This window comes from Hemicordylus capensis, chromosome 4 (genome assembly GCF_027244095.1).
Source record: "Hemicordylus capensis ecotype Gifberg chromosome 4, rHemCap1.1.pri, whole genome shotgun sequence".
NCBI lineage: Eukaryota > Metazoa > Chordata > Lepidosauria > Squamata > Cordylidae > Hemicordylus > Hemicordylus capensis.
Window position 1 is genome coordinate 178,041,274 of NC_069660.1, and position 25,685 is coordinate 178,066,958.

Genomic DNA, 25,685 nt, shown 5'->3' on the forward strand with positions numbered 1-25,685 from the left:
AAAAAAAAAATATTAGTGGGAACTACTATTTTTTCTCTTTTCACTGCTGTTTGAGAAAGTTTATGGAAGAGGCGTTTTGCTGTTCTGCTGTTTGCCATTGAATATGTCTATCACCAAATTGGCCAATTAAAGCAAGGAGGCGTTTCACACTACCGTGAGAAAATACAATTGCTAGCAATAAGATATATGAGCTGTGGTGCGGAACTGATTCTATTTGGAAAATAACCACAGGCTTTTACTTTCTCTCTTGACATCAAGGACACAAAACCCTGTTGTGAGGCTATTGGAAAGTGTTCTAAAAGGACAATCCAAAAAAACACCTCAGCAAAGTCAGATATAAACTCATTTACAGTCTAGGAAACTTTCACTTCCAAGTCCAGGTTTGGGGGAAGCAAAAGTGTCTACAGATTTGGATCAGACACTATTAGCCATGAAACAGTTACTGGAAACAAATACAACCACCCTTCAACAAGTTAGTTGTGATATGTTACAAGTGAAACAAAATATACAACAAATCAGACAAGATACACAAACATTAAATGATAGAACATCAAACATTGAAGAAACAGTTAAGAAATTAGCACAAGACAACAAAGAATTTAAAACAAGGGTTGATACCTTGGAGCATGATGTGGGGTCCTTAAGAGAGGACAAGGAAAAATTATTAGATCAAATGGCACTGCTGGAACTCAGACAAAAAGATTTCTAGGATTTAGAGGTATTCCAGAAAAAGCTGGTCAAGACATCAAAAAAGTACTTGGGGAGAAGCTTGCATCACTTTTGGGAATCCCAGGTCAAGAGATGGAGGCGCAGATTGAGGTAGCTTTTCATATAAATTTGGACTTTGCTACAAGGAATAAATTAGTTAAGGATTGTTTGGTACAATTCAGTTCAAAATCAGTCACTGAGAGGATTATTCAAGCTCATTTTGTCACAGCCCTCCCTATTGAAACTCAACAGATAAAAATCTTGAAAGAAATACCATCCAGAATTCTAAGGAAACGTAAGGATTACAAATTTTTGACAGATGCTTTGAATGCTAATGGAATACGTTTCAGGTGGGAAATACCTGAGGGAGTTTCTTTTTTTTACAAGGGCAAGAAGAATAGATTCACTGAGCTCCTCAAAGCGCAAATTTTTTTGGCAAAAATACCAAAAAAAAAAAAAATTTATCCTCTGGGCAACCAGCTCCCTCAACACATAATTCTAATTAGACCAGATGGATTACAAAACATGAGATCACAGGATTTTTTTCTTGGAACGTTAATGGGTTAAATACCAAAGCAAAAAGGAACAGAGTTTTTCATTTTCTTAAAAAACAAAATTTGGATATTGTGTGTTTACAGGAGACACACATTAGAAAGCAAGATAGAAAATTTTTGGTAAATAAGGCTCTAGGACAAGAATTTGTTTCCTCAGATAAGGGAAAAGAAAAAAAGAGGGGTAGTATTTTATGTTAAACAATTCGATCCCAAGTTGATTTTTAAAGATGAAGAATGTAGGCTACTAGCCTTGGAGATTTTCATTTCTGGAATTAAAACAGTGATAATTGGAATTTATGCTCCTAACGAAAAGAAAGTTGAATTTTATAATTATTTGGACCAGAAGATGGCTGAGTTATCGAATGTTAATTTGATTATATTGGGAGACTTTAATGGTGTTGTCTCTACATCTTTGGATAGAAAATCTGATATATCTGAAAGGAATCTACAAGGTAAACTCCCTAAAGCATTTTTTGATTTAGCAGAACACATGGATCTTTACGATTTGTGGAGAATTAAAAATTTGAATGCAAAAGAATATACCTACTTCTCTGAAAGATATCACTCTCACTCAAGGATAGATATGGTTTGGACATCTAAATCTATCACGCCATGTATGAAGAGAATGGATATTTTACCTGGGACCTTTTCAGATCACAATCCAATTTGTTTTACATGGAAGAAGAAAGGAATGGTTTCATTCGTTGGAGATTGAATGAGTAATTGAAAAAATCAGATGTTGTGGAGAAAGCTAAAAAGGAGTTAAAGGATTACTTTGAATTGAATTTAAATCAAGGAATGGACAATAAAATAATCTGGGATGCAGGTAAAGCGGTTATGAGAGGTTTCTTTATACAGCAAAATGCATATTTTAAAAAGCAAAGAGGACTGAAAAAAAAGAGACATTACTGATGCAGATTTCCAAAAAGGAAAGAGAATTATTATGGGTTAAAGATAAGAAGACAATCACTCAAGCTATCAAAATGTTACAACAACAACTCTCTATGTTAGTAGCAAATGAGGTTGAGCGGAATTTAAAATATGCTAAGCAAAGGTCATTTGAGTTCGCAAATAAACCAGGCAAGTTGTTGGCTTGGAAAATTAGATCTGAGAAGAAGAAAAAATAACTACATATCTAAAATATTTACAAAAAATGGGCTCTCTTATGATGGTAAGGAAATAAGAGAATTTTTTAAATATTACTCAGAATTATATAAAGGCAAAATAGTAGAAGATACAAAAATTGAGCAATTTCTTAGGACCAAAAATATTCCAAAACTCTCTAAGGAACATATAGAAATTATGAATGCTCCGATAACAATAATGGAAATAACAGAAGCAATAAATCAAAGCAAGGCCAATAAGGCCCCAGGTCCTGATGGATTGTCAGCTTTGTACTACAAATCATTTAAAGATCAAATTTCACAGCCTTTGCAATGGACTATGAATGACATTTTGCAAAAAGGGATTATGCCGGACTCCTGGAAGTATGCAAATATTGCAGTAATCCAAAAACCGGATCAAGATTTAATGCAGGTTAAAAATTACAGACCAATCTCACTCTTAAATAATGATTACAAACTTTTTGCCACCATTTTGGCAAGAAGAATGAAGGTTATATTAAGACTTTTTATTCATGAGGATCAAGCTGGCTTCTTGCCAAAGAGACAATTGAGAGATAATGTGAGAACAGTTTTGAATGTATTGGAGTATTATGAAAAACAATGATAAACAGATGGCGATGATTTTTTTGGATGCAGAGAAAGCTTTTGATAATGTTTCTTGGCAATCTATGTGGAGACTATTAGATGCAATGGGCGTTGGCAACAATTTTATTAGGGCAATTAAGACAATTTATTCGGAGCAATATGCTAAGATTATTGTAAATGGGGAACTATCAGATAATTGTAAAATACAAAAAGGGACTAGACAAGGATGTCCACTTTCCCCATTGCTTTTTATATTAGTACTAGAAGTGCTTTGTAGAAGTATTAGAGAAGATGATCAACTGCAAGGCCCTAAAATTGGGAAGCAAGACTATAAATTAAGAGCTTTTGCGGATGATGTTGTGTTCTTTTTAGAAAATCCAATGGATAAGATTGGAAGACTCTTGAAAAAAATACAACAATTTGGCCAATTGGCTGGATTTTACATAAATAAGGCTAAAACGAAGGTTTTGACTAAAAATATGGATCAGAAATCTAAGGACAGATTTTCTGAAATAAGTGAGTTGAAAGTGGAGAAGAAAATTAAATATCTGGGGGTTTGGCTGACAAACAACAATTCTTTGTTGTTCTCCAATAATTATGTTAAAACATGGAATATAGTGAAAATTGATCTACAAAGATGGTCTAACATGAATTTGTCTTTAATGGGAAGAATTTCAGTGGTGAAAATGAATGTCTTGCCTAAAATGTTATTTCTTTTTCAGACTATTCCTATAATCAACACTTTAACTTGTTTTAAGCAATGGCAGAAGGACATAACTAAGTTTGGTTGGCAAGGGAAAAGACCAAGAATTAATTTTAAGAATTTAACAGATGCAAAAGAAAGAGGTGGTCTTACCCTACCAGACGTAAGGTTGTATTTTGATGCTGTTTGTTTGACGTGGTTAAAAGAATGGATAACATTAAGAAATCCTAGAATAATTGATATGGAAGGATTTGATAGAAGGTTTGGATGGCATTCATATTTGTGGTATGAAAAAAGTAAAACATAAAGACTTTCTGAATCATTATGTAAGAAGGAGTTTAATGAGGGTATGGCTAAAATATAAAAATTGGCTGGAACCTAAAACTCTGTTATTATGGGTATCTCCGATTGAAGCTTTAACACGTAAAGAAGTAAATATGCAATTGCAATGGGGTACTTAAGGATTTGTTATATTTTCAAGAAAAGGACTGTAAGTTAAAGAGTTTAACTGAAGTTCAAAATTTGGTTAGAGATTGGTTTCAGTACCACCAGCTAAATGAAATGTATAAGAAGGATCTTAAAGTTGGATTTGAAGATCAGATGTCGAGATTTGAGAAGGAGCTATGTGAAAATGATGAAGAGTTAGTTTCTAAAATGTATAAGCTTTTGCTTTTGGAGGAGACAAGAGACGAAGTGGTTAAAACGACCATGGTAAAGTGGGCTCAGGATGTGGGGTGTAATATAGAAATGGCAGCCTGGGAAAAATTATGGAAAACTGATTTAAAATTTACAGCATGTTATGCTTTAAAAGAAATTATAAAATGATGTATAGATGGTATTTGACACCAAAAAAATTGGCATTAATGTATAAAAATGTTTCAAACAAATGTTGGAAATGTGGACACTCTGAAGGTACCTTTTTCCATGTGGTGGACTTGTAGGAAGGCTAAGGCCTATTGGGATATGATGTATAATGAGTTAAAGAAAATATTTAAAATGACATTTCCTAAGAAGCCAGAATCCTTCCTGCTGGGAATAACACAAGGAGTATTTTCCACAACTGACTTAACATTTTTTATGTATGCTTCTATGGCTGCCAGAATAATATATGCACAGAAGTGGAAGAGCAATGAACTCCCTTCAAAAGAAGATTGGCTGATAAAAATTTTGGTATACACGGAGATGGCAAAACTTACAGTACTTATAAGAGATCAAAATTTAGAATGCTTTAAAGAAGATTGGAAATCATTCTTGTTGTATCTAAAGAACTATTTTCCTACTATGGATTTTACAGCAGGATTTGAAATTTAGTAACAATAGCAGGTTGGGTAGATTAAAATTGTGTTTGTAAGGTTTAAATCTATGTTTTGAATTATTATTATAGCAATGGTTAATTTTATAGTTGATGATTCACGAAGAGGTGTGAGCGGGAAGTCCATATTTGTTTATTTGTTGTGAATGTTAATAAGAATATTGTCAAAATCAATAAAAATTTAATTTGCAAAAAAACCAAACAAACAGAGTAATACAATATAGTATCAACACACTTATAAAATAATATCCCTTACAAGTATCCACCAAAACATTCCCAGGTCCTCCAACACCCATATTATTTGAAATACTTAACATGTTATTTGCTCAACACCTAGTGAATCACATCTTCTATAAATATATCATGAATAAAGTTTATCTTGTATTATCTCCTATATAAATATTATTGTAAATGCATATAAATATTGCAAAAAATTAAATACTGTATTATATTTAAAATCAAATACATTTAAATATCAGATTTTATATAGATAGATATAGAGAGCACACATATGAGCACATATTTATATTATGCTATATATAACTATAATATAATCTTGCACAATTTAATTTTAATCATCTAGTTTATAACATTTTACCCCACCAAAAAAAAACACACACACTTGTGATTTAACTGTCACATCAGACTACCAAGTACATATAAGCATTTAATTGTATGTAAATAGAAAAAGAAAACTAACATATGTGATACACAGATATAACAAACATGTCCAGCTGTTTATCACATGAAACATGGATCTCCTTCCATTAGTCAGAACCATATCTGCAGGAACTACTCCCCCACTTTATGTGGTCTAACATAGGTTTCCATGTATAATTAACTTCCCTAAAATCCCTGTTGGACTTCAAATAGGCTGTCTGTTTCACCAGCTCCTTCAACTCCCAAAATATATTTATCCACTCATTTTCTTTGGGAACATTCTTATCTTTCTATTTTCTGGCACACACCATTCTTGCGGCCATTATCACGTACAAAATCAATTCTTGCTTACTCACTTCAGTATTCCTGAGTTACTATTAAATAATTATAAGGATTTTTCATCTTGTGACGATATCTCCTTGTGAAAAATCCATCACACAAACTCACCCTATCTCTCTCCAGGATATTCTGAAGAATACTTACTGTCTTCCCTTAAAATACATTTATTCAGAAAGAAAGGAAAGACACAGAATACAAAGCAGAGAGCGATTCTTTCATCTGGGCAGCTGATGTAAGGAAGTATTATGTGACTCAGCTAGATAGTCATAAGATCTAGAGCAGGGGTGTCCTGTCAAACTCAATCACATAGTGGGTCATATTTGATTCCAATACACCTCCAGGAGGATGCACCCGCCTTGCACCACCTTCTCAAACTCACCTCACGCCTTCTGTCTTCGCCATCCTCTTTCTCTCACTCTCCCCTCTTTTTATACCACAATATGCTCAAGGGAAGATTGATTTTATTTTTAGGAAAAAAATTGGACATACTTTTTTATGAACTGAAAACATCAAATTTTGCATGCACAATCCTGCCACTTAAATTAGTTGAATGCACTACTGTTTACACCAGAATACGCTCAGGGGAAGGTTGGGTTTTTAAAAAGAAATTCTGTATAACATACTTCCCGATGACCTGCAGATACCTCAGCCAGCCAACTCACCAGCTCTCCCTCCCCCACACCTGGGGTCTGCCTCAACCAGCCCTAGGGAGAGAATAAGTGAGCCTCCGCTTCCACTTCTGAGTGGCAGTGGCCATGGACGTAGCCTTGTACGACTGCCACCACTTCAGAGCACGTGGGGGTGGGGAAGCAGTACCGCAGCGGGGGGGGGAGCACAGCAGAGGTGGGGGTAAGAAGTGCCATAGTGGGGAGGAGAAATGCAGTGGACAGCAAGGGGGGGGAAGGGGGGGGAAACACATGGCAGCTTGTCGAGGGCGGGACTGCAGAGCTATGGGAACAATTCTACTTACCACTTGGCCAGAACCTAAAGATTGTTAGAAGTGAGAATTCTCAAGCATTGCTCTTAGCACTGCAGTAAACCTCTTCTGACTACTAGAAGCATGATGAGATATTAATTAATTAATTAGATTTATATACCGCCCTTCCGGTACGGCTCAGGGCGGTTCACAACATGATAAAAACAATTAAAAACAAACTATTAAAACACAATAACACCAATAAAACAGCTAAAAGCCCTGAAAATCAGGGCAACAATTTAAAACAGTTTAAAACAATTAATCATTTAAAACTCTGGAAGGCCAGGCCAAATAAGTACATTTTAAGGGCTCTCTTGAAGGACAGCAATGATCTCAGATTACGAATTTCTGCCAGGAGTGTATTCCATAGCCCAGGAGCAGATACAGAGAAGGCCTGCCTCTGCGTCGCCACCAGACAACTGGTAGCAACTGGAGACGGACCTCTTCAGATGACCTTAACGTGCGGTGGGGATCATGTAAAAGAAGGCGCTCTCTTAGATAAGAGGTCTGTCTTGGTCAGTTAGAACTGTTCAGTTGTTGAAGAAGTTTGGGTATGTTGTTCTATGTCTCTCTTAGAATGTGATGTTTCAATTTCTTAATAAATCTTTACTTTTTGAACTCAACCTACTGTCTCCAGATAATCTCTTGGGCTTAACTTCTTTACCATTAGAGTATACTCAGCTGTATGAGGACTTTAATGTTTCTCCTCACACCCCTCGACAAAGATAACTAGTACTTTATACTGTCAGAGCCACAACACCAGATGTTTTTAAATTGTGAAAACGGGGATCAACAGGAGGGGCCTTGTTGCACATCCTCAGTGGGGACATGCAACTGGGTCTTTTTAACAGTGGCTCCCAGAGTTTGGAACAAATTGCCCAAGAAAATTTGGCCAGCCACATCTTAGCACTTTCAGACCACAAAATCTTCAAGACATAGGGCCCTGTCAGATGAGCCACAGAAGCTTCTAACTAAGTTTCCAGAAACAAGCAGAGGAGTCTGCAGACAACCCAGCAGTGCAGTTTGGTTTGCTGTCGGTTATTTCTTTGGCCCCTCCCTCTGCCATCTGCACAATTCTCAGTTGTTTCTCAGCTGCTCTGTGTGAAGCCTTTTGCAACAAGCTGAGAATAAAGCCTGAGGGTTGGGTCAGACACAATGCGATGGCAAATCCAACCATGCTTTAAACAAGCCAGCCAACTACACACCTTGGTTTCAAACCTCAAGTTCAATTTGAGAGGCAAGGAAAAGCACAACAGGGATTCTCAAATTCAACCAAGGATCCATGTTGCACATGAAACAGCCCATACATTAATTTTCTCAAATTTCCTTGACCATTCCTCACAAAATAATTTGCTCCTCCCCAAACCAGTAAGACATTTCCCCCACCTGCCCCACCAATCCCTACCTGGTCCCATGGACAGATGATTCCTCCAAACCACATGAAGAGGTATCCCATGGCAACCAGACACACCCAGACTACCAAAGAGAAAACACGAAGGAACTTCTTGAATAACGGCTCTATGCAGGCAAGGATAAAGATGGCAAAGAAAATTGCCAGGGCTGTTGGAACAGTTATTAAGAACGCCACATGGTCCTCAGTTTCCTGAAAACAAGAAGAAAAGAAAGGTTTAAGTTTCTTTTAAGTTTAAGCTGCAAACTAACATTTCCCAGCATTAGATGTATCAACAAATATCAAATAAGCAGTCTGGTTTAAGATCAGCTGCCAATCTTATGTATTTATATTTACTAGCTGACCCCGCACAGAGCATCTGTGTGCTCTTCAGGGCCAGCTACCTCTTCCCCCCCATCTTCTGTCCCAGTCTCCTGCCGGCCCGTGCCGGGCCTGGGCTGCCAGGCTGAGTGCCGCAGCCACAGCCAGGCCGAGTGCCAGGCCCACCACCTTGCCACCGCGGCCGGACCCGCCGCCAGCGCCCACCACCTTGCCACCGCAGCTGGACCCGCCGCCAGCACCCACCACCTTGCCACCATGGCCGCCAGCGCTTCGCCTCCACAGCCGGGCCCACCTCGGCAACCAATTCTCCTGGGTGCGCTTCAGCCAATAAGCTGGGCACCGGGACGCACATTCCAAGGCTCACCCAGGAGAATTAAATATATAGATTTGTATACCACCATAAAGCAGCCCAAAGCGGTTTACAAAAGTTAGAATACAATAAAAATCCATTAGAACCACATGTAAAACCTTAAAATCACTTAAACAATAAAAACCACACCAAAAAACTACCACCATAAAAAAAAAGACAACAGAAGCAGGAGAGCTAAGAGATCTTGCAGCCCCTAAGGGGTAAAAATCTGAACAAATAAAAAGGTCTTTAGTTGTTTTATTATTATTATGCATTTATATCCCGCTGTTCCCCCAAGGAGCCCAGAGTGGTGTACTACATACTTAAGTTTCTCCTCACAACAACCCTGTGAAGTAGGTTAGGCTGAGAAAGAAGTGAATGGCCCAGAGTCACCCAGCTAGTATCATGGCTGAATGGGGATTTGAACTCTTGTCTCCCCGGTCCTAGTCCAGTACTCTAACCACTACACCACGCTGGCTCCACGCTGTTTAAAAGCAGCCACAGATGTCAAAGAATAGACATCAACTGGGAGAGCATTCCAGAGCCTGGGTGCAACAACAGAGAAGGCCTTGTTCCATGTGCATGACAATTTAGCCTTTCTCAACATCGGCACATGGAGCAAAGGCACCCCGACGACCCTGTTGGGTGGGCAGAAACCCTTGAGAGCAGGCGATCCTTCAGGTATCCAGGCCCAAACTGTTAAAGGCAATAACCATCACCTTGAATTGGATCTAAGCTCAAAACAGAATGCCCTTCAAAAGAAGGGGGTGATTCGAGCTCGGGATGGAACAACCCTGTTCCAAGTTGGAATGTCCAAAGAGCTGTTTTGGAAGTATGTTTTTCCCTTGCTGACTCGTTTTTGCACTGGCTTCCTATTTCCTTGTTTCTTGGTTGGCTTGTTATCATACAAATCAACCTGTATGATTTGTATGAGTGTTCCAATCAAAAGTAACACTCAAAACGTTCCAAGTGCATTCTGTCGGAACAACCGGCTCACCCAGTTGTTCCAACAGAACGTTCCATGGATTTGCATTGTATTCCGAGCTCGAAATGGAACACAAATCCCATTCAATGTGCATCCCTATTATTTAGAAGTCTTCACTCTTTAGAAATCTTTCACCTAATGCTTTAAGTTTAGAGTCCTCAACCTGGAGGGGGAGAGCACAATCTCCTCTTGGTCTGTGCCTAAGGATGAAGCCATGAAGAAAAGTTATGTAAGTGAACCTCTAGTCTAAAAGTACAGAAACTAGGAGTTAGCTCTGACAGTTTATTTTTTCACGCTTGTACTTTTACTCTCAACAATTAATTCTCTGTTCCTGCTTATTAAAGAAAAGCGTTCTAATTGTTAAGTTGTTGTGAGCTGTTGTTGATTGAGCACTCTAAAGAGTTAACTCTCCCCCACAGACCTGCTGCTTAAGCACATTATTCTCTGGACACCCAAGGGTGAGGAAGTCTAAGAGAGCTTGATTTTGAAGATGACACTAGTCCTCCTAACTGAAAAACGGAATGTTCAAGAAGTTGGTGGCAACGTACCATGTTGGAAGGAGTAAATGGGGGGAAGAAGGTGTGTTGGCTTTAAGGTGCTGAGGTTTGCACGCACGCACACCCGGTTTCTCCACAGAACCCACATACCTTTTCTACGACAGAACTGTGCCTACTTGGAGGCAAGGGGCAACTGTGAAATTAATTTCTATTTGACTCTGAATATGTATCCAAGGACATTAATCAAATAACTTGAAAACTAGAACTGGGATGCAAAGAAACTAATTCCATGAACTCAAAGAGGCTTTAGATTTGTAGGAGGGGTTTTTTGTTTTTACCAAGTCTCACCACAACCCGAGCACTATGTAGCATGACAAATGTCTCTTGAAACTGAGCAACGTTTCAAAGTTTGCTCTATATCAAGGTGGTCAGCTGTTCAAATAAAATAAATAAATAAAATTCCACTGAAGCCCTCTGACTAAGCCTAAGCAACTCTTTCAATCCAAGCCAAACCACTAGAGCATTCCAGAAGTAAGGGCTGATCGTTGCCAGGCAGAACTGTGTTCCTCCATGACATGGCAAGTAAATGTTCATTGGTGTGTCAGGAATATTCATGATCTGCCCCAATAATAAGTACATGATCTGTTGCGTCATACTTGGCCTCAAGATTTGTTTTTCTGGCCTCAAGATTTGTTCATTCCCCCATATTTGTCTTTTATATAAGCAGTCAGTCAATCAGTCTTTATTATGGTCTTTGACCAATATCAAAACATCTGAAACATTTTAAACAAAGCCATATTAATAACTGTACACTGGATCTAACCATGAGCAAGCAGAGTGTGACAAACTCGTATCTCAGAACAGAATTTTGCAATTGTGTTTGTGATAGACGAATTCGCATCTATTAGCAAACATCGGATGTAGAATTCGTCCAATCAGCCTGGCAGATTATGTAAAACAGGGTCAATTAACCTTTGCCTAAGATCTATATAACTGACACACCACAGGAGCACATGCACAATTGACTCAATCTCACCAGAGCCACAGGAGCAATATCTCTGTTCAATTGGAATTCTACTATATCTACCAGCCAAAAGTTCCAAAGAGATGGCATTCATACAGGCCCTTGAGAAGACCCATCTATGTTAAGGGGAAGTAAGGAGGAACAGATAAGAATAGAGAACTCACTGACAGATAAGAATAGAGAACTCACTGGGCGAGTTCTCATCCCACCACTGAGCAGGTGGAAAGACCTGTATGTCCTCGACAGGTCTTTCTGAAACTCAATATCCCAGATCCTTCATTTAATACATTATTTGGCCCTGACCAGACTTACAGAGAGGATTGCCTCATGTGAAAGACCATAGGTACGGAGTTTCCTGACACAGTTCTCCCACCAGCTCAAGCAGTGCCTATCCAATAATAAGAAGGGAAGGAGACCAGAGGGCAATAAGTTGATTCTTGCCCAGTTTATTAGTATTAGATACCAAGCTCTGGCTTCTATCACGATAACACCCAATTCCAATCTCAGAGTGGCATTAGAAATACATTTGGGGGTCAGAAATAATGTTCTTAAGAACCTGGCTTGGACCTGCTCCAGGAGGGAATAGTTAGCTTAGGGTCCCAGCTGTGCCCCACATAACATTTGAGCCATCGACTTTGCCTTGAATAAGTTGATGGCAGTCAGAATGAACATCCCTCTTTGCCACCTGTGGAAGCTGGGTTGCTGACGCACTTCTCTGTGCCTGAGCAACAGCATAACTGATTTCGGCAGTCTTCATCCCAGATTCCTGAAATACGATCCCCAAATACTTAAAACATTTAACCTGCTCTATACTGTGATTGTCAATCCTCCATTTATTTTTCTCTATTGGAGAAGGCCAAGATTTTGGTTTTCCAATAATTAATATCCAGTTGCTCTTCCTTGCAATAGAGGTTTATATAAGCCACATTCAGGTGGACAAGAGTAGCGTGCCTGAAGCAGGTCCGAATATCCCACCCCAGCTTGTCATCAGTACATCAATCATCCTCCCACCCGGGCTCTTTATCTCTTAGGACATTCATCAGAAGGGGCAAATGCCCTAAGGTGTTCATCATGCCCGTTTCCATGATCAGTGGGCAAACACACTTGAAAAGCCTGGGCAGGAGGATGATTGTTGTCCCAGGGGTGGGATGTCCTGACCCACTTTGGGCAAACTACTCATGTTCATTGGCTTTATTTTTGAGTGCCTAAACATGGCTATAGAACTGTGTGTTAACACAGTGTGTTTGATAAAGACATGGGCTCACTAATTTTTGCCACCTCTATGATCAGCCCTTGCAGTATCTCTTGTAGGTCTCTGCAGGGTCTGTGTTTGAGAAGCTGAAGACAGAGGGGAATTGCACACATCCTTCCCAGAGCAAAGGATATTTCTGCTCGTGCAACAGGATGTTTTGATCCAAGCAATTTCTTCCATACACACACACACACACTCTAATGCTTGTGCCAAAGAGGTTTTTAAAGTATCAGCTAACATAATATTCAACTATAAAGCTATCTGGACCCAGAGCCTTACTAGGTTTAAGTGTTTCAATTGCATTAACTATCTCTTCCTGAGCAATAATAGCATCCATAAACTCCTCGTCTTTGTCACTTGATTCTGCGATATATAATCCATTTAAGAAATTAATATGACAACTCTCTTCCTTTAGTGCAATATATCTTTCAGAATAATCAAATGCAATGTTTTTGTTCCTAATGGCCCATGTATTTTTCTGACAGGAGGAATCATATCTTTCTTCCTTCCCCCTCCTCCTCTTTTGCTAACTTACATGCAGTAGTTTTCCTGGTCTACCACTGGTATCAAACCACTTTTGTTTAGTTCATATACTCAGTATGAATCTATAGTTACCAATTTCTTTTTCACCAGAATTAGCTTTTGCAGTATTACCTAAGACTGTTTTCTCCTCTGCTTTTTTCAAACTGTTTCTTCTTTAACAGCACAATTCTCTTTCTTGATTCCTTTTGTGATTCAAATAATGGTAGGTAAGATCCATCATTGACTGGGTGGGCAAAGATATTTTGCATAAATTACACTGCTAGGTAAATTCAAGAAATAAAATCCAGGAGGCCCTCTAATACCATGGGGCTAACATTTGTGGTAACTGCAGTATTAGAGGGCTTGACCTAACCCCAAAAATGAGGTTAGGTTCTCTAGCTGAACAATCTACTCTCACGATGACCGTGGGTGGAGCACCCTGTGCAGGGAGAGTGGCTATTTAAATTTTAAACCTCCCCACACATCAGTTGAGAAGTGCAGGGTGGTGTAAAGTATAAATAGCCACTCTTCCCACTTCTCAGCCGACATGCAAGAAAGTTTAAAGAAATGGCACACAAGGCAAGGGTGGATGGAGCAACCTGCGCCTCTCACACCCCTTCTTCTTTAAGCCTCCCTATGAGCCAGCTGAAAAGCAGGGAGCGCCACTAAACTGCATAACAATTTAGAGTGGGGGGGGGGGTGCATTCCAACCACTGAGGCTTTGTTTTCAAGCAAACTATGTCTTCAAACCATATCCATCACAAACAGAACGTTAGGCCCATCTTTAAACAGTATTCAAATTGCATGGGAAATTAGAAATTTTCAGTGATTTTCAAGTTGCACGTAGGGAACCCTGATGGAAGCATTTGGGGGTTCCCTAATGGCAGACAAGCTTCAGTCTTCAAGGTCAGTAATGATAGACAAGCTTCCCTGAATGGCAGCTTGAATACTATTACTTCACAATCAGTTTTGTTAGCTTCACTACTCAAGATCATCAGTAATGGCAAACAAGCATCCCTGATAGAAGCTTGACCACTATTTTTTATTTTCCTGTGCAATGCCCAACTGCCAGCGAACTTTGGTTGAATTCTAGGGTGCATTTTCAGCTTGCCCAGGGCAACAATGAAGTTGCCTAGGGCAACAACTGACCTAGGTCATAAGCTTAACTGTAAACTTGTACTCAGAGCAATTTTCTTTCAAGCATCTGCCTCAATGACCTTAAGGAAAAACTCTCTGCAAGATTTTATGCTGTCTTGTTTTCTGGTGTTGGTGCAGGTGCAAAACACACATGTAAAGGTATAAAGTCAAAAACCATTTTTGCATCCTAGCATTTAAGTGTTTGGGCTATAACTTTCAGTTTCTGTCTACCTGGAGGTCAAGAATACTCAAAATGACTGAAAGAGAGCCACAATATATAGAAATTGGTGAAAGCATCATGCAGAGTAGACTGTGCAAAATGTGTACAACATGCATTTTTAAAAAACCTCTTTTGCAGATTTCCCATATGGAATCAAGTAACCTATCTAATGTATATTATTTATACTGAATAAAGCAAACACACCTTTGGTTTACAGGGATAGTCCACCACACAAAGACTTATTATTCATAATACTGTATGAGAGGGTAAGGGCAGAGGTGGTGGTGTCAGACTGTGATCCTGGGTGTGAGAATGAAGGTGTTTTCACAACAGCATCTTTTTAAAATTTGAAATGTTAGAGGTTAAGTGGTTGCAAGTATGGGGCATCATTCAGAGGACAGGAGCCCCCCGCATGTTTCAGATCACATCAATTACTCCTTAGGAACAAGTGCATTTCTGGCCAACTGATGAGCTCCACAAGAATATCCAGGTAAAATGAACAAACGGCTGAGGAGGTGGGGAAATCGATGGAATTGTAAGGCCCCAACTCCACATGTTCATCATAACTTCTAAACAATGCCTACATGTTTACTGTTTCCCCAGCCTCAATTTTTGCATTGAATAGCATTGTACACTGTATAAAAGTTTTGATTGTTTTTAATGTTGTTTTAGAATATTGTTTTAAAAATTTTTAAATTGTTGTGTTTTAAATTTCTTGTTTTTGTTTTTAACTAATGTTTTAATGTTGTTTTTATCTTCTTGTAAACTGCCCAGAGACATATGTTTTGGGCGGTATAAAATATGTTAGTTAGTTAATTAATTAATTAATTAATTAATTAATTTTGAAATGGCATACCAGGGGAGATTTCAAACAAAAAGATAATGGGAAATCTTCATTAGTATTCCCTCTAAGGCGTGCACGTGTATGTGCATTCACAAGTTTGTTGATGTCCACTCAGTTAATTTTAGATCCCACTCAGGTTGAATCAGGAAGGCCCCACTCTGAATGCAGGTGTGCACACACTCCCTTGATACTGCTGGCCAGAACAAAACTCATTCCACACACACACACTCAAGAACAGAATTAGAGGGGAATACTGATCTTCATCAAACACAGGTAATCTCTATCTCAAGATAGATAGGGAGAGTTAGAGAGCTAGCTTCTGAAAATTAGGAAAAAATAGGAAATTATGGAATAGCATTGTACACTGTATAAATGTAGCTGGATCTGATTTCCATTATCAGTAATAGCACAATAGCATAGGGACAGGAACAGAGGAAGCTGCCATACACTGAGTCAGACCACTGGTCCATCTAGCTCAGTATTGTCTACCCAGACTGACAGCAGCTTCTCCAAGGTCCCAGGCAGGAATCTCTCTCATCCCTATCTTGGAGATGCCAGAGAGAGAACCTGGAACCTAGATGCCAGGGGCGTAGCAAGGTTGTAGTGGGCCCAGAGACAAGATTTTAAAATGCCCCCCCCCCACTGAAGCTCAGCTCATGAAGTAAAGAAATCTTAAATGAGGCGGAATAGTGGTAACAAAAAGCATAGTAAAATTTATATATATAACCTATGTGCCACAATAGAACAAACATCATCCTAAATTATTTGTTTTAAGGTTTTGTAAATTGTGGATGATGCAAGTCATTTAATGGTCCTAGAGAAAGACTTGCTGTTCTGGTAGCTCCACGTCTTAACACTCACATCAATTTCAGAGGATGAATACAACTGAAGAAAGCCCGGGTGGGTGCACAGCTGGGGGAGTCAGTCATGTGACGAGCCCAAGGCAGTGGGCCCGCAGACAACTGTCTCCCCTTGCCCGATTATAGTTAATCCCCTGCTAGATGCTCTTCCCAGAGCAGCTCCATCTCTTAAGGGGAATATCTTACAGTGCTTACACATATAATCTCCCATTCTATGCAACCAGGGTGGACACTGCTTAGCTAAGGGGATGCTTGCTAGTTGCTACCACAAGACCAGCTCTCCTCCCTAGAATTCCATTTTAGATTATCCAGTCCCTGTTCAAAACTGATGAAAAATCTATCTAATTACAGAAGCGGGGTATTACCACATATTCAAATGATAGGGGGGAGGTTTTAATAAAATCTGCAAGCCCCAGCCCCTGATTCCTCCTCCCAATTTTAGTCCAATAATCCCCATTGAAACCTTTTTTTTAAAAAATAGCTGCTAAGAGGGTCAGCACAAAAGACAAGGGGACTAAGACCCTCTGTCCACCTTGTAATTCAAGCACTGCCATATACTGTTCAACAAGCTGCTTCTGAAATAGTATTGCCACATGTCCAAGATTGATCTAGACAGTCCAAGAATCATACATCCTCTCCAGGATGTAAGAAAAGTGTCATCCTAGATGCAAAATGTCCAGGTATTTGCGCTGGAAGCTTGCTTTAACAAATTTTACCCATTTTTCTGGTTCTTCTCTCTAAGCAGTGTAGCTACACAGTAACAATGTTTCTGGTTTACAGCTCTGGTCAGGGAAATTTTCCTCCGAGTAATATAAAAGCATACGAGGAATGTATATCTGAATATATAGGTGACATTAAATGTTTCAATTCAATTGTAATAGCAATTCTTATTTGTAGAAATCAATTAAACACAAAAGTGTAAGTTCAGAGTAAATGTTATTCAGTTTTGCTGATCAGAGTGAGAAGTTCATTTCCTGCAAAAAAAAAAAAAAAAAATCAGGCTGGGAAAGAATAATGGATTTCCTTCTACACTTACACATGGATCTCAACTATATGCTAATGGAAATCAAAGTAATATATTAATAATTCTTTGAGCCCTTTCTCACGATCACATGAGAGAGCTTGAGGACAGGTGGCCGGGAAGGCTGCAAAAGCTCGCCTTCCCCAGAGACGGTCCTCTGCTGCCCCAGGCACGTGCAGGGGTCGGGACACATGGTCCCAGCCCTAAGAAACCCCATGATGCACCACACAAGTGCAAGATGTATTGTAGAGATCCTGCCGGCAATGGCCAGGAGCCTGCGCCTGTGCCAGTGCTGGCTGGGAGCAGCTGGTGCTCGCACACAAGCACCAGCCCAAGTTAAGGGCATGCTCGCACCCTTAACCTTGCCTAACAGGCAGACTCCATAAGTGCAGCAACACTGCAGTGCCAGAAGGCGCTGCTTGGCTCCCGCCGGTTCTCACAAGCCCGGTCTTGGTTGCTCGTGGGAATAGACTCATATCTAAAGATTGAAAATGCTGAGAAATGTGCTTCAATTTACTCAGCAAATGTATAATTGTAGGTTTTACTTCACAAGTTCTTTTGCAAGTTCAAATATAGAACTCTTCATAACTCTTTACCTTTTATTACCATTAAGGACCTAAGGCCAGTAATTTAAATCTTATAGTAAATATTCATATAATTTCCCCATAATTAGTTGTTCTCTCTAATCTTTCTAATTACCAAGAAGTAATTCTGAATTCATATGCATAGCAAAGTTGGTGTGCACAATATATCATATACAAGGAGATCTATGTCCAGTAAAATGTTCTCCATGAATAGGATAAAGGCAAGAGGGATCAGATTATTATTGTTTTGGGTTTCCTCCCAACAAGAGCTTTTAAGTAGAAAGATATGCAGTGACCCAAAGGCTCTTCTAGTTTAGCATCCAATGGCAGTGTTACTCAAAGGCAAAAATCCACTGTGTCTGTAAAGCAACTGGCTCTACTTTCATGAAGGAAACTGTGGATAATTCTTTCTCCCTCTCCACAAACCATTTTTATTGTTAACCCAGTGGGAAACAAAACCTCCTGAATACATTACAAATGAACTCTTCTTCCTTTCCTATGGCTTGGAATGCCAAAGACAAACTAAGGCTTGGAATGCCAAAGACAAACTAAACTATAAAATTCATAGCATTTCTCTAAGCTGCCAGCTTCTGCCAATGCACACCGTGGCTTCTGTACTTCTCAATAGCCCCTCAGTTTAGAGCTGCAGCTGTGACACATTTACAGCAGAGTTTTTTAAAAACTGACCTAAGGCTTGAAATATATGAGAAAATTATGATCAAAGGAGTTATGCAATTTTTCAACATAGGTTGCTTAAATACATTTCAGTCCTGTGATGTTTGCAATGGCAGCCTTGTCTTTTTTAGGCAACACCCACACCCCACTGCACTTATTTTATACCCTGAACTCTGTTGTTTATAAGTATCCTGTATACACTGGGATGGGGGTAGGAGGAAAGACCATCAACCTAATTTGAACTGAAAGACTACTGCACTAGCTTACCTCTAGCTATTTCTCCTGCTTCAGTTCCTTTTGATTTGTATCTGCTCTGAAACTGACGTATTTCCATATTCCATACAAACATTTATAAACCTTGAAGGCCTGTTAAAACCTAGTAAGTAACTTTCAGTGGTTCATGGCTGTTCCTGACCTGGGTGACCCAGTTTAGTAGCGCAACCCTGCTTGGCCAAAATAACTGCATGTTTATCCACTTTTAACCCCAATGCAAGCCTTCATACAGAAGGAAACTGCTAAAATTCTAGCCAGTTCCTACAAATATGCTAGGCTCCAAATGTGAAGTAAAAGTAAAGTGTGCCATCAAGTCGATTTTGACTCCTGGCGCCCACAGTGCCCTGTGGTTTTCTTTTGGTAGAATACAGGAGGTGTTTACTGTAGACCAGGCCTGCTCAACTTTGGCCCCCCAGTTGCTTTTGGACTACAACTCCCTTAATCCCCAGCCACAGTGACCAACAGCCAGGGATTATGGGAGTTGTAGGCCAACAGCTGCAGGAGGGCTGAAGTTGAGCAGCCCTGCTGTAGTCAAATTCCCAATTGCCTATTATTAGGGATGTGCATTTCGTTTTGGATACAAAACGTTTTGTGAACAAAACAGGCCATTTCGGTTGTTTTGTAGCCAAAACAAAACACCCAATGCTCAAAACAGAAAATTTTGCAGCCAAAACAAAATGTCACTGTTTCGGATACAAAACGTTTTGTTGTTTCGGCTGTTTTGGAACTCCATTTTGCAATCGCAGAAAGTCTTTCTCCTTCAGTCTCCATTTTTAGTTTTGACATCTGTTTGAATTTCCAGCCCTTCCAGCCTGCAGATTGGCCAGCAAAAGCATGGGCTGATCTGCTGACAATTGCCTCCTTATTCCTTTTAAGCAAATTTAAGGGTAAATTTTACCCTCATTGGCCAGTGGGGCAGTGCATTTCATTGTTGTTGTTTCACACTGTTGTGTGTAGATCAACTGCATTTTGGGCGGGGGAGTGGTGGTGTGTGTGTGGATGTGCATGACCTCTGGCAATCTGCCTGATTTTTTCCAAAGCTCTGCTGTTGTTGATGTGTGATGTTGATGCTATTTGGGGTGGATTGGGGGCAGAAAGGGGGCTTTAGGGGCAGAAGAGTGGTTCAGGTGGTAGTGCCCCAATGGGTGCCTGCTGCCACCCAGATTCCAAAGGAATTGGGGAAAGGGCTGATTTTTAAAGAATTTCTGAAGTTGAAATGTCTTTTGGGCAGAGTCGGGTCAGAAAGGGGGCCTGAGGGGCAAAATAGTGGGTTGGGTGGCAGTGCCCCAAGGGGTGCCTGCCACAACCCAGATTCCAAAGGAACAGGGTAAAGGGCTGATTTCTTAGGAATAGTCAGAGGTTTATGCTTCTTTGAAGTCCCCCCGCCCCCAGGGAATAATGGGGGTTTCATCAGACCCATAACTCCACCTGGGGGGCACTGGGGTGGCCGGGAGTGAGTGGTGGTGTAGTGCACATAGGGTGCCAACCGCCCCCATGGGGTGCTGGGTTCTGTTGTTTCTGAGGTGTTCTGAGTGTAGATTCTTTGGTAGCATATGAGATTTTCAATGACAAACCATGAATCCACTCATATGCTACCAGAGAATCTGAATCTAAACTCAAAACATCTCAGAAACAACAGAACCCAGTACCCCATGGGTTAGCAACCCATGCGGGTGGTTGGCACCCTATGTGCTCTACACCACCACTCACTCTGGGTCACCCTGGTGCCCCCCAAGTGCAGTTATGGGGCAGGAATTATGGAGGTCCATCATTCCCTATGGGGAAGTACTTTACAGACACGCAAACTCCATTACATCTTTAAAAATCAGCCTTCTGCCCAAGTCCTTTGAAATAATTCTTGCAGCTTCCTTGCCCCCACTGGGCACTACCACCCACCCTACTCTGGGCCACCCCTTTCCCCCCCAACATGAAGCTATACTTTTGCCAAAACCTCAATTCTTCCCTATGGGGAAAATCCTATACTTCAAAAATTCACCAAAACTCAGCCCTTTGCCCAATTCCTCTGAAATTTGGGTGGTAGTTTCCACCCATTGGGCACAACCACCCCCACCCACTGGTTTTTCCCTGGGGGCATTTTTTAAAATCCAAAACATTTCGGATTCTGATTTTGCAATTTTGAACAAAGAACAAAATGGGGGTGTTTTGGATTCGGGACAAAAACAAAACAGGAAGAAAAAAACCCGCACAACCCTACCTATTATGCACAGAGCCACATTAAGCCTGATCACCAATGCATGTTGATTACTGATGACTACAACATCCACTGATAGTTTGCTTTGTGAAGGGCCATCACAGTTCTCATACAATGGGCAGAACAGTCACCCAGTATTGCTTCAAATGCACCTTCAGCTGCCCCCAGTCATCAAGTACGCAGACATCTAGTGTAATCAAGTGATGTACATGAATGAATGCGTAAACCATATTCACCCAACTGCCTCCAGAGTTCAAGATCTGAATATATTTGAAATGTTTAATGTGTTTTAGCATAAAATTACAACAGATCATTTATCAAGTATGACAGATCATTTTTACGTGGCCAAGTTCTAAATAGGCTAAAACCATATTTCTATGCACATTTACCTGCCAGCAAGTCTCACTGAACTTAGATGGAACTTTCTTCCAAACAAGGACCCGATTGATGAGTCAAGAGAAAGAACTGCAACCCTGAAACTATGCTGTACCTTTAAAATTTCCCACTGAAACAAGAAATGAGGCAGCGGCAGCCTCACACCAACATTCCCCCCAGTTCTTCTTCCACTTCCTCTAGCAAGCAGGAGTGCTGTAGGCAGTGGAGGGGGCAGACAAAAAGATAAGGAGGGAGAACAGGCATGAGAAGCCTCAGTCCCCTTCATTTCTCTATTCAAGAGGGAGTTAGAAGGTATTGTGTCATTCTGAAACTCAGTAATACTTTTTATCTAGAATATTAAACAGTGGTCTTAGTGTGTGCACTCTGAATACAAACACACTCAGTAAGAATTACAAATCCCTTATCTACTTTCTGCTAGCAAGGACAACATTCTAGAGGTTAGCTGAGTGTACCTGACTACATCTGGTAACACAGATTATTTTCCTACACTACAAGTTTGGCGTGCCATCCTGTTCCTCTAGCAGTCAGTAGCAAATTTCCCATAGGTTTTATGGAGTAAGATTGGAATCTTGGCAGTGAGCTAACAAGCAATCCAGCAAACACCAGCAAGTTTTCCTCTGCAGAAAATTAGAGGCCTGTACTACAGTCAATCATTTATGTGCAACTCTGAAAATGGTTTCTAATTATTTAAAAGAAATGGAGAAACATATATATCCCCATCCATACAGTGATTCCTTCAGCTCCTTTTGGGGATGAAAATGTTTGAAAGGTGTTGAATGCCTAATGAACTTTTGCAGCTTTAAAGCCTTGTCACTTGGAAAAACAAATGCCAATAGGGTTAATCTGTCAGCAGGAAGGAAACCAAGCAAATGAATTAGAGGAATTAAATTTGGACTGCAAACCTAAGCACACGTACTTGGCCATAAACTCTGCTGAAATCTATGGGACTTATTTCCAAGTAACCATGCTGATGATGACTAAAGCACTGGTGTGCTTGTTTACTCCACCTGTGATCCATTAATAGAATATTTAACTAAAGAACCAAACAGTGTGAAAGTGCCCCAAAGCAAGCCTCAGGGACAAGTTCTGCTAACTGCCCTATTCCTTTGCTTTTTACATGACTGAATACAAGTTAACCAAGATTGTGAGAAGGGATGGAAAGGCAATTGCAGTTCTTTTAAAGCACCAAATAGCTCAAAAGTGCAGGCAGAGGAAAAGGGGAAATTGGGACCATACCATGGGTCAGCAGCAGCATCTTTGCCAATAGCTGCATCCACTGCACAGAAATAGGACATAATGTTATATATCAGGATGAAAACACAAAGGGGAAAGGGCAGTACAGAAAAGCAGAGATAAATTAAGGGCAGGATATGCTAGAATAGAATATACTATAGAAAAGAGCCATGCCATATATGTGCTGAAGAAGCAAGGATGAAAGTCAAGGCTACAGCCCTCTATCCATACTTTCCTAGGAGTAATTCCCACTGAATCAAGTGAGTCTTACTTTTGAGTAATTATGCACAGGATCAGGCTGCACAGCTAACCAACACCGTGGCAATATGCAGAAACTACATTATCCTATTGTCAATTCAGTGCAGTCAGTGGTTTTAATTTATTTATAAGCTATACTGTATTTGAAAAGGATTGCATAGAATACTTACAAAACACACACTTTTGTTTCACTATTGGCCTATAGCCCCTGGATCATGTGAGGCCAGCAAACTAGCACTTCTGTAAGCTGGTGCTAGTGTATACAACAGGGAAGGCTTCCCATTCATTATTCAATTGCTACAAGAACATGCTTTAAGTTACAAGAGACACATATTGTGGTGGTCCGAGATGAACCATCTCTAACCAGTGAAGCTAACAAACCAATTCCAAATTGGTCCCATGATAGCTGAATCCGTTGAGATGTTCCAATACATCTCCAAGAGTAAATTATGCACAGGGGCAGATTATGCCAGCTTCTATAGTCTATAAAATAAGAGGCACTGAAGCTCAAACGATACTGGATAATATAGCTTCTAAGCTAATCCTGGATGAATGTGAACAGGCAGGGTTACTCTGTGAGAACAGGCACTCTCTGACCATGCGTCTTCCCTCCAAGCACTCTAAGGGGGCGGGGGGGGGGGGGAATCCAAGCTAATGCTAATAGTGCAGGAGGTACAAATGTTGTGAGAATATTTCCGGACAGATTTCTACTGGATCCTAGTTTAGATGATCAGAGAGAGAAGAAATGCTAAGATTCAATTCTGTAAGGGAGTCACACTCTAGTATGCTTTTCGACGGCAGGGGAAAGGCTCTCTGCATATGCTCAGGCACACTACCATTGTTTACATTTGCTCCACGGCTGAACACTGGTGTTCCAAATAGTTTCTGGGGCTCAAGCCCTTATGAAATGAAAAACCTGGTTTTGTCTCCACTGAAATTCACAGAGCTTTCTAGGAGTAGGGAGAGGGGGGAATCTTTCCCCCCAAAGAGCTAGTCTAACTGAAGGTCCCTCTTCCTTCTACGAGTCCAGAAAGACTATCATGGACACAGCGAAGTGTTGTTGTTGGACTAAAGCTAGTCCAGCACTGCTTCAGCCCCAGAACCTATTCTGGACTCCAAGGCTGAATGACACAGCCACAACTCAGCTCCAGAACCTCGCGACCAAGCGAGGCTAAAGCGGAGCCAGCAGGATTCCGCCCCAGAACCCATTTCTAATCTTTCCGCAAGCCCTCCGTGGGACTCCTCAGCCTCTCCGTTACCCTTCTAGGCAGCGGGCGCTACGTCGAGGCGGCGGCGAGTGTCCTCCTTCCTCCACAAGCGAGTGCCTCTAGAGAAGGGCGCAACTGGGCGCCGGTCGACTTACCAACCCGGAGACGAAGAAGAAGACGGCGAGCAGAGCCAGGCAGGCGCCAATCACGATGAGCAGCAGGAAGACGAGCAGCGGGTGCTGCTGGCTCATGCAATAGTAGGACTCGTAAAGCCAGTCGCGGCGGCGGCGCTGGCTGCAGCTGCACGGGCACCGGGGGCCCCGCTCGGCGTCCTCTTTGGCCCCGCTGCAGCCCTCGCTCTCGCCCTCGGCCGCCGCCGCGATGCCGCGCTCCAGCAAGTAGCGGTGCCTCCTCATGGCTGCTGCACACGGGCATAAAAGAGCTGCCGTCCCTCCAACAACAACTCCTCAGGATAAGCCCGCCGCGGCGCGCCTCCCTCCTTTTGCGCCTCCGGACGCCGAGAGCGCGGAGAGCAGCAGTCGCCCCAGCCTGAGCATGGTGGGTGCGCGACTGCTGCGGGAGTCAGAAAGGCGGGCAGTGGCGCGGCGACCCGAGAGAGGAACGGCAGCCTAGGGAAGGCGCCTCCCCGCTAGGACGTGCCTTGCCCGCCTCCCGTCATGAGTGGGAGGTGGGGGGACCGGGCAGCCGCGCAGTCCCGAGGTGTTTGCTATTGCCGGCTAGAGAACCGCCGCCACCTCTGTCCAACCTTGGAGGAGGAGGAGGAGGAAGGCTGCCTGCCACTCCGGGCGCTCTCAGCTGGTTATGTTCCCGCCGCGAGCCGGGATTAATTAGCGCCCACGGACAACCTTCAGTGCGTGAGCGGAAGTGCCTCTGAGCAAGTGCAGAATGTAGCTGGGGCAAGCCCCGCGTAGTGGCTATAGCCCACCTCCACGGAGGCAAGATGCCTCTCAATACTAGTTGCAGGGAGCAACACAGCAGGAGAGAGAGCATGCCCTCACCTCTTGCCTTTGGGTTTCCCAGAGGCATCTGCTGGAGACAGATGCTGGATTAGATAGACCTTGGGCCTGATCACGCAGGGTTGTTCTTATGAGTGGGAGGGCAACAGCCAGTGATTAAACCCCAGGGAGAGGTGCCACGGCTCAAGTGTGCCTGGAAACCCCTGCAGTGTGGGAAAAGACAGTGGTTACTTACTCCGTTAAGAGAGGGAGTGCCTCTGAGCATATGCAGAGTGGAGCACCGTCAGAAGCCACAATCGACCCTCTTATTTTGGAATTTTGAACCATTGGCTGTGTGAGGCCTTATCCAGGAACTGCCCCTGCCAATATAAGATATAGCGAGTTAGTGGTAAATCCCTACAGCCGTGAAATTGGTGAGCTTGCCCTAAACCGTCGCCACGCCATCGAAGCTTTCATCTCCTTTAG

The 25,685-nt window shown here is 41.5% G+C and overlaps 1 protein-coding gene across 4 annotated transcripts in view; it reads right to left on the reverse strand.

Annotated features, from left to right (window-relative positions):
* Positions 1–25,032, reverse strand: part of ADCY2 (adenylate cyclase 2) — a 193,363-nt gene extending 168,331 nt beyond the window's left edge. For 3 of the 4 annotated variants that reach the window (XM_053243793.1, XM_053243792.1, XM_053243791.1), the window contains exons 1-2: positions 24,399–25,032; positions 8,367–8,564 (exon numbers count right to left, since the gene is read on the reverse strand). In XM_053243793.1, the coding sequence (XP_053099768.1) occupies positions 8,367–8,564; positions 24,399–24,659 (459 nt within the window). In that variant the 5' untranslated portion in view covers positions 24,660–25,032. Of the gene's footprint in view, positions 1–8,366; positions 8,565–24,398 lie in introns of those variants that run through there. The other variant, XM_053243794.1, reaches the window with a different exon arrangement.
* Between the last annotated feature and the right edge of the window lie 653 nt (positions 25,033–25,685).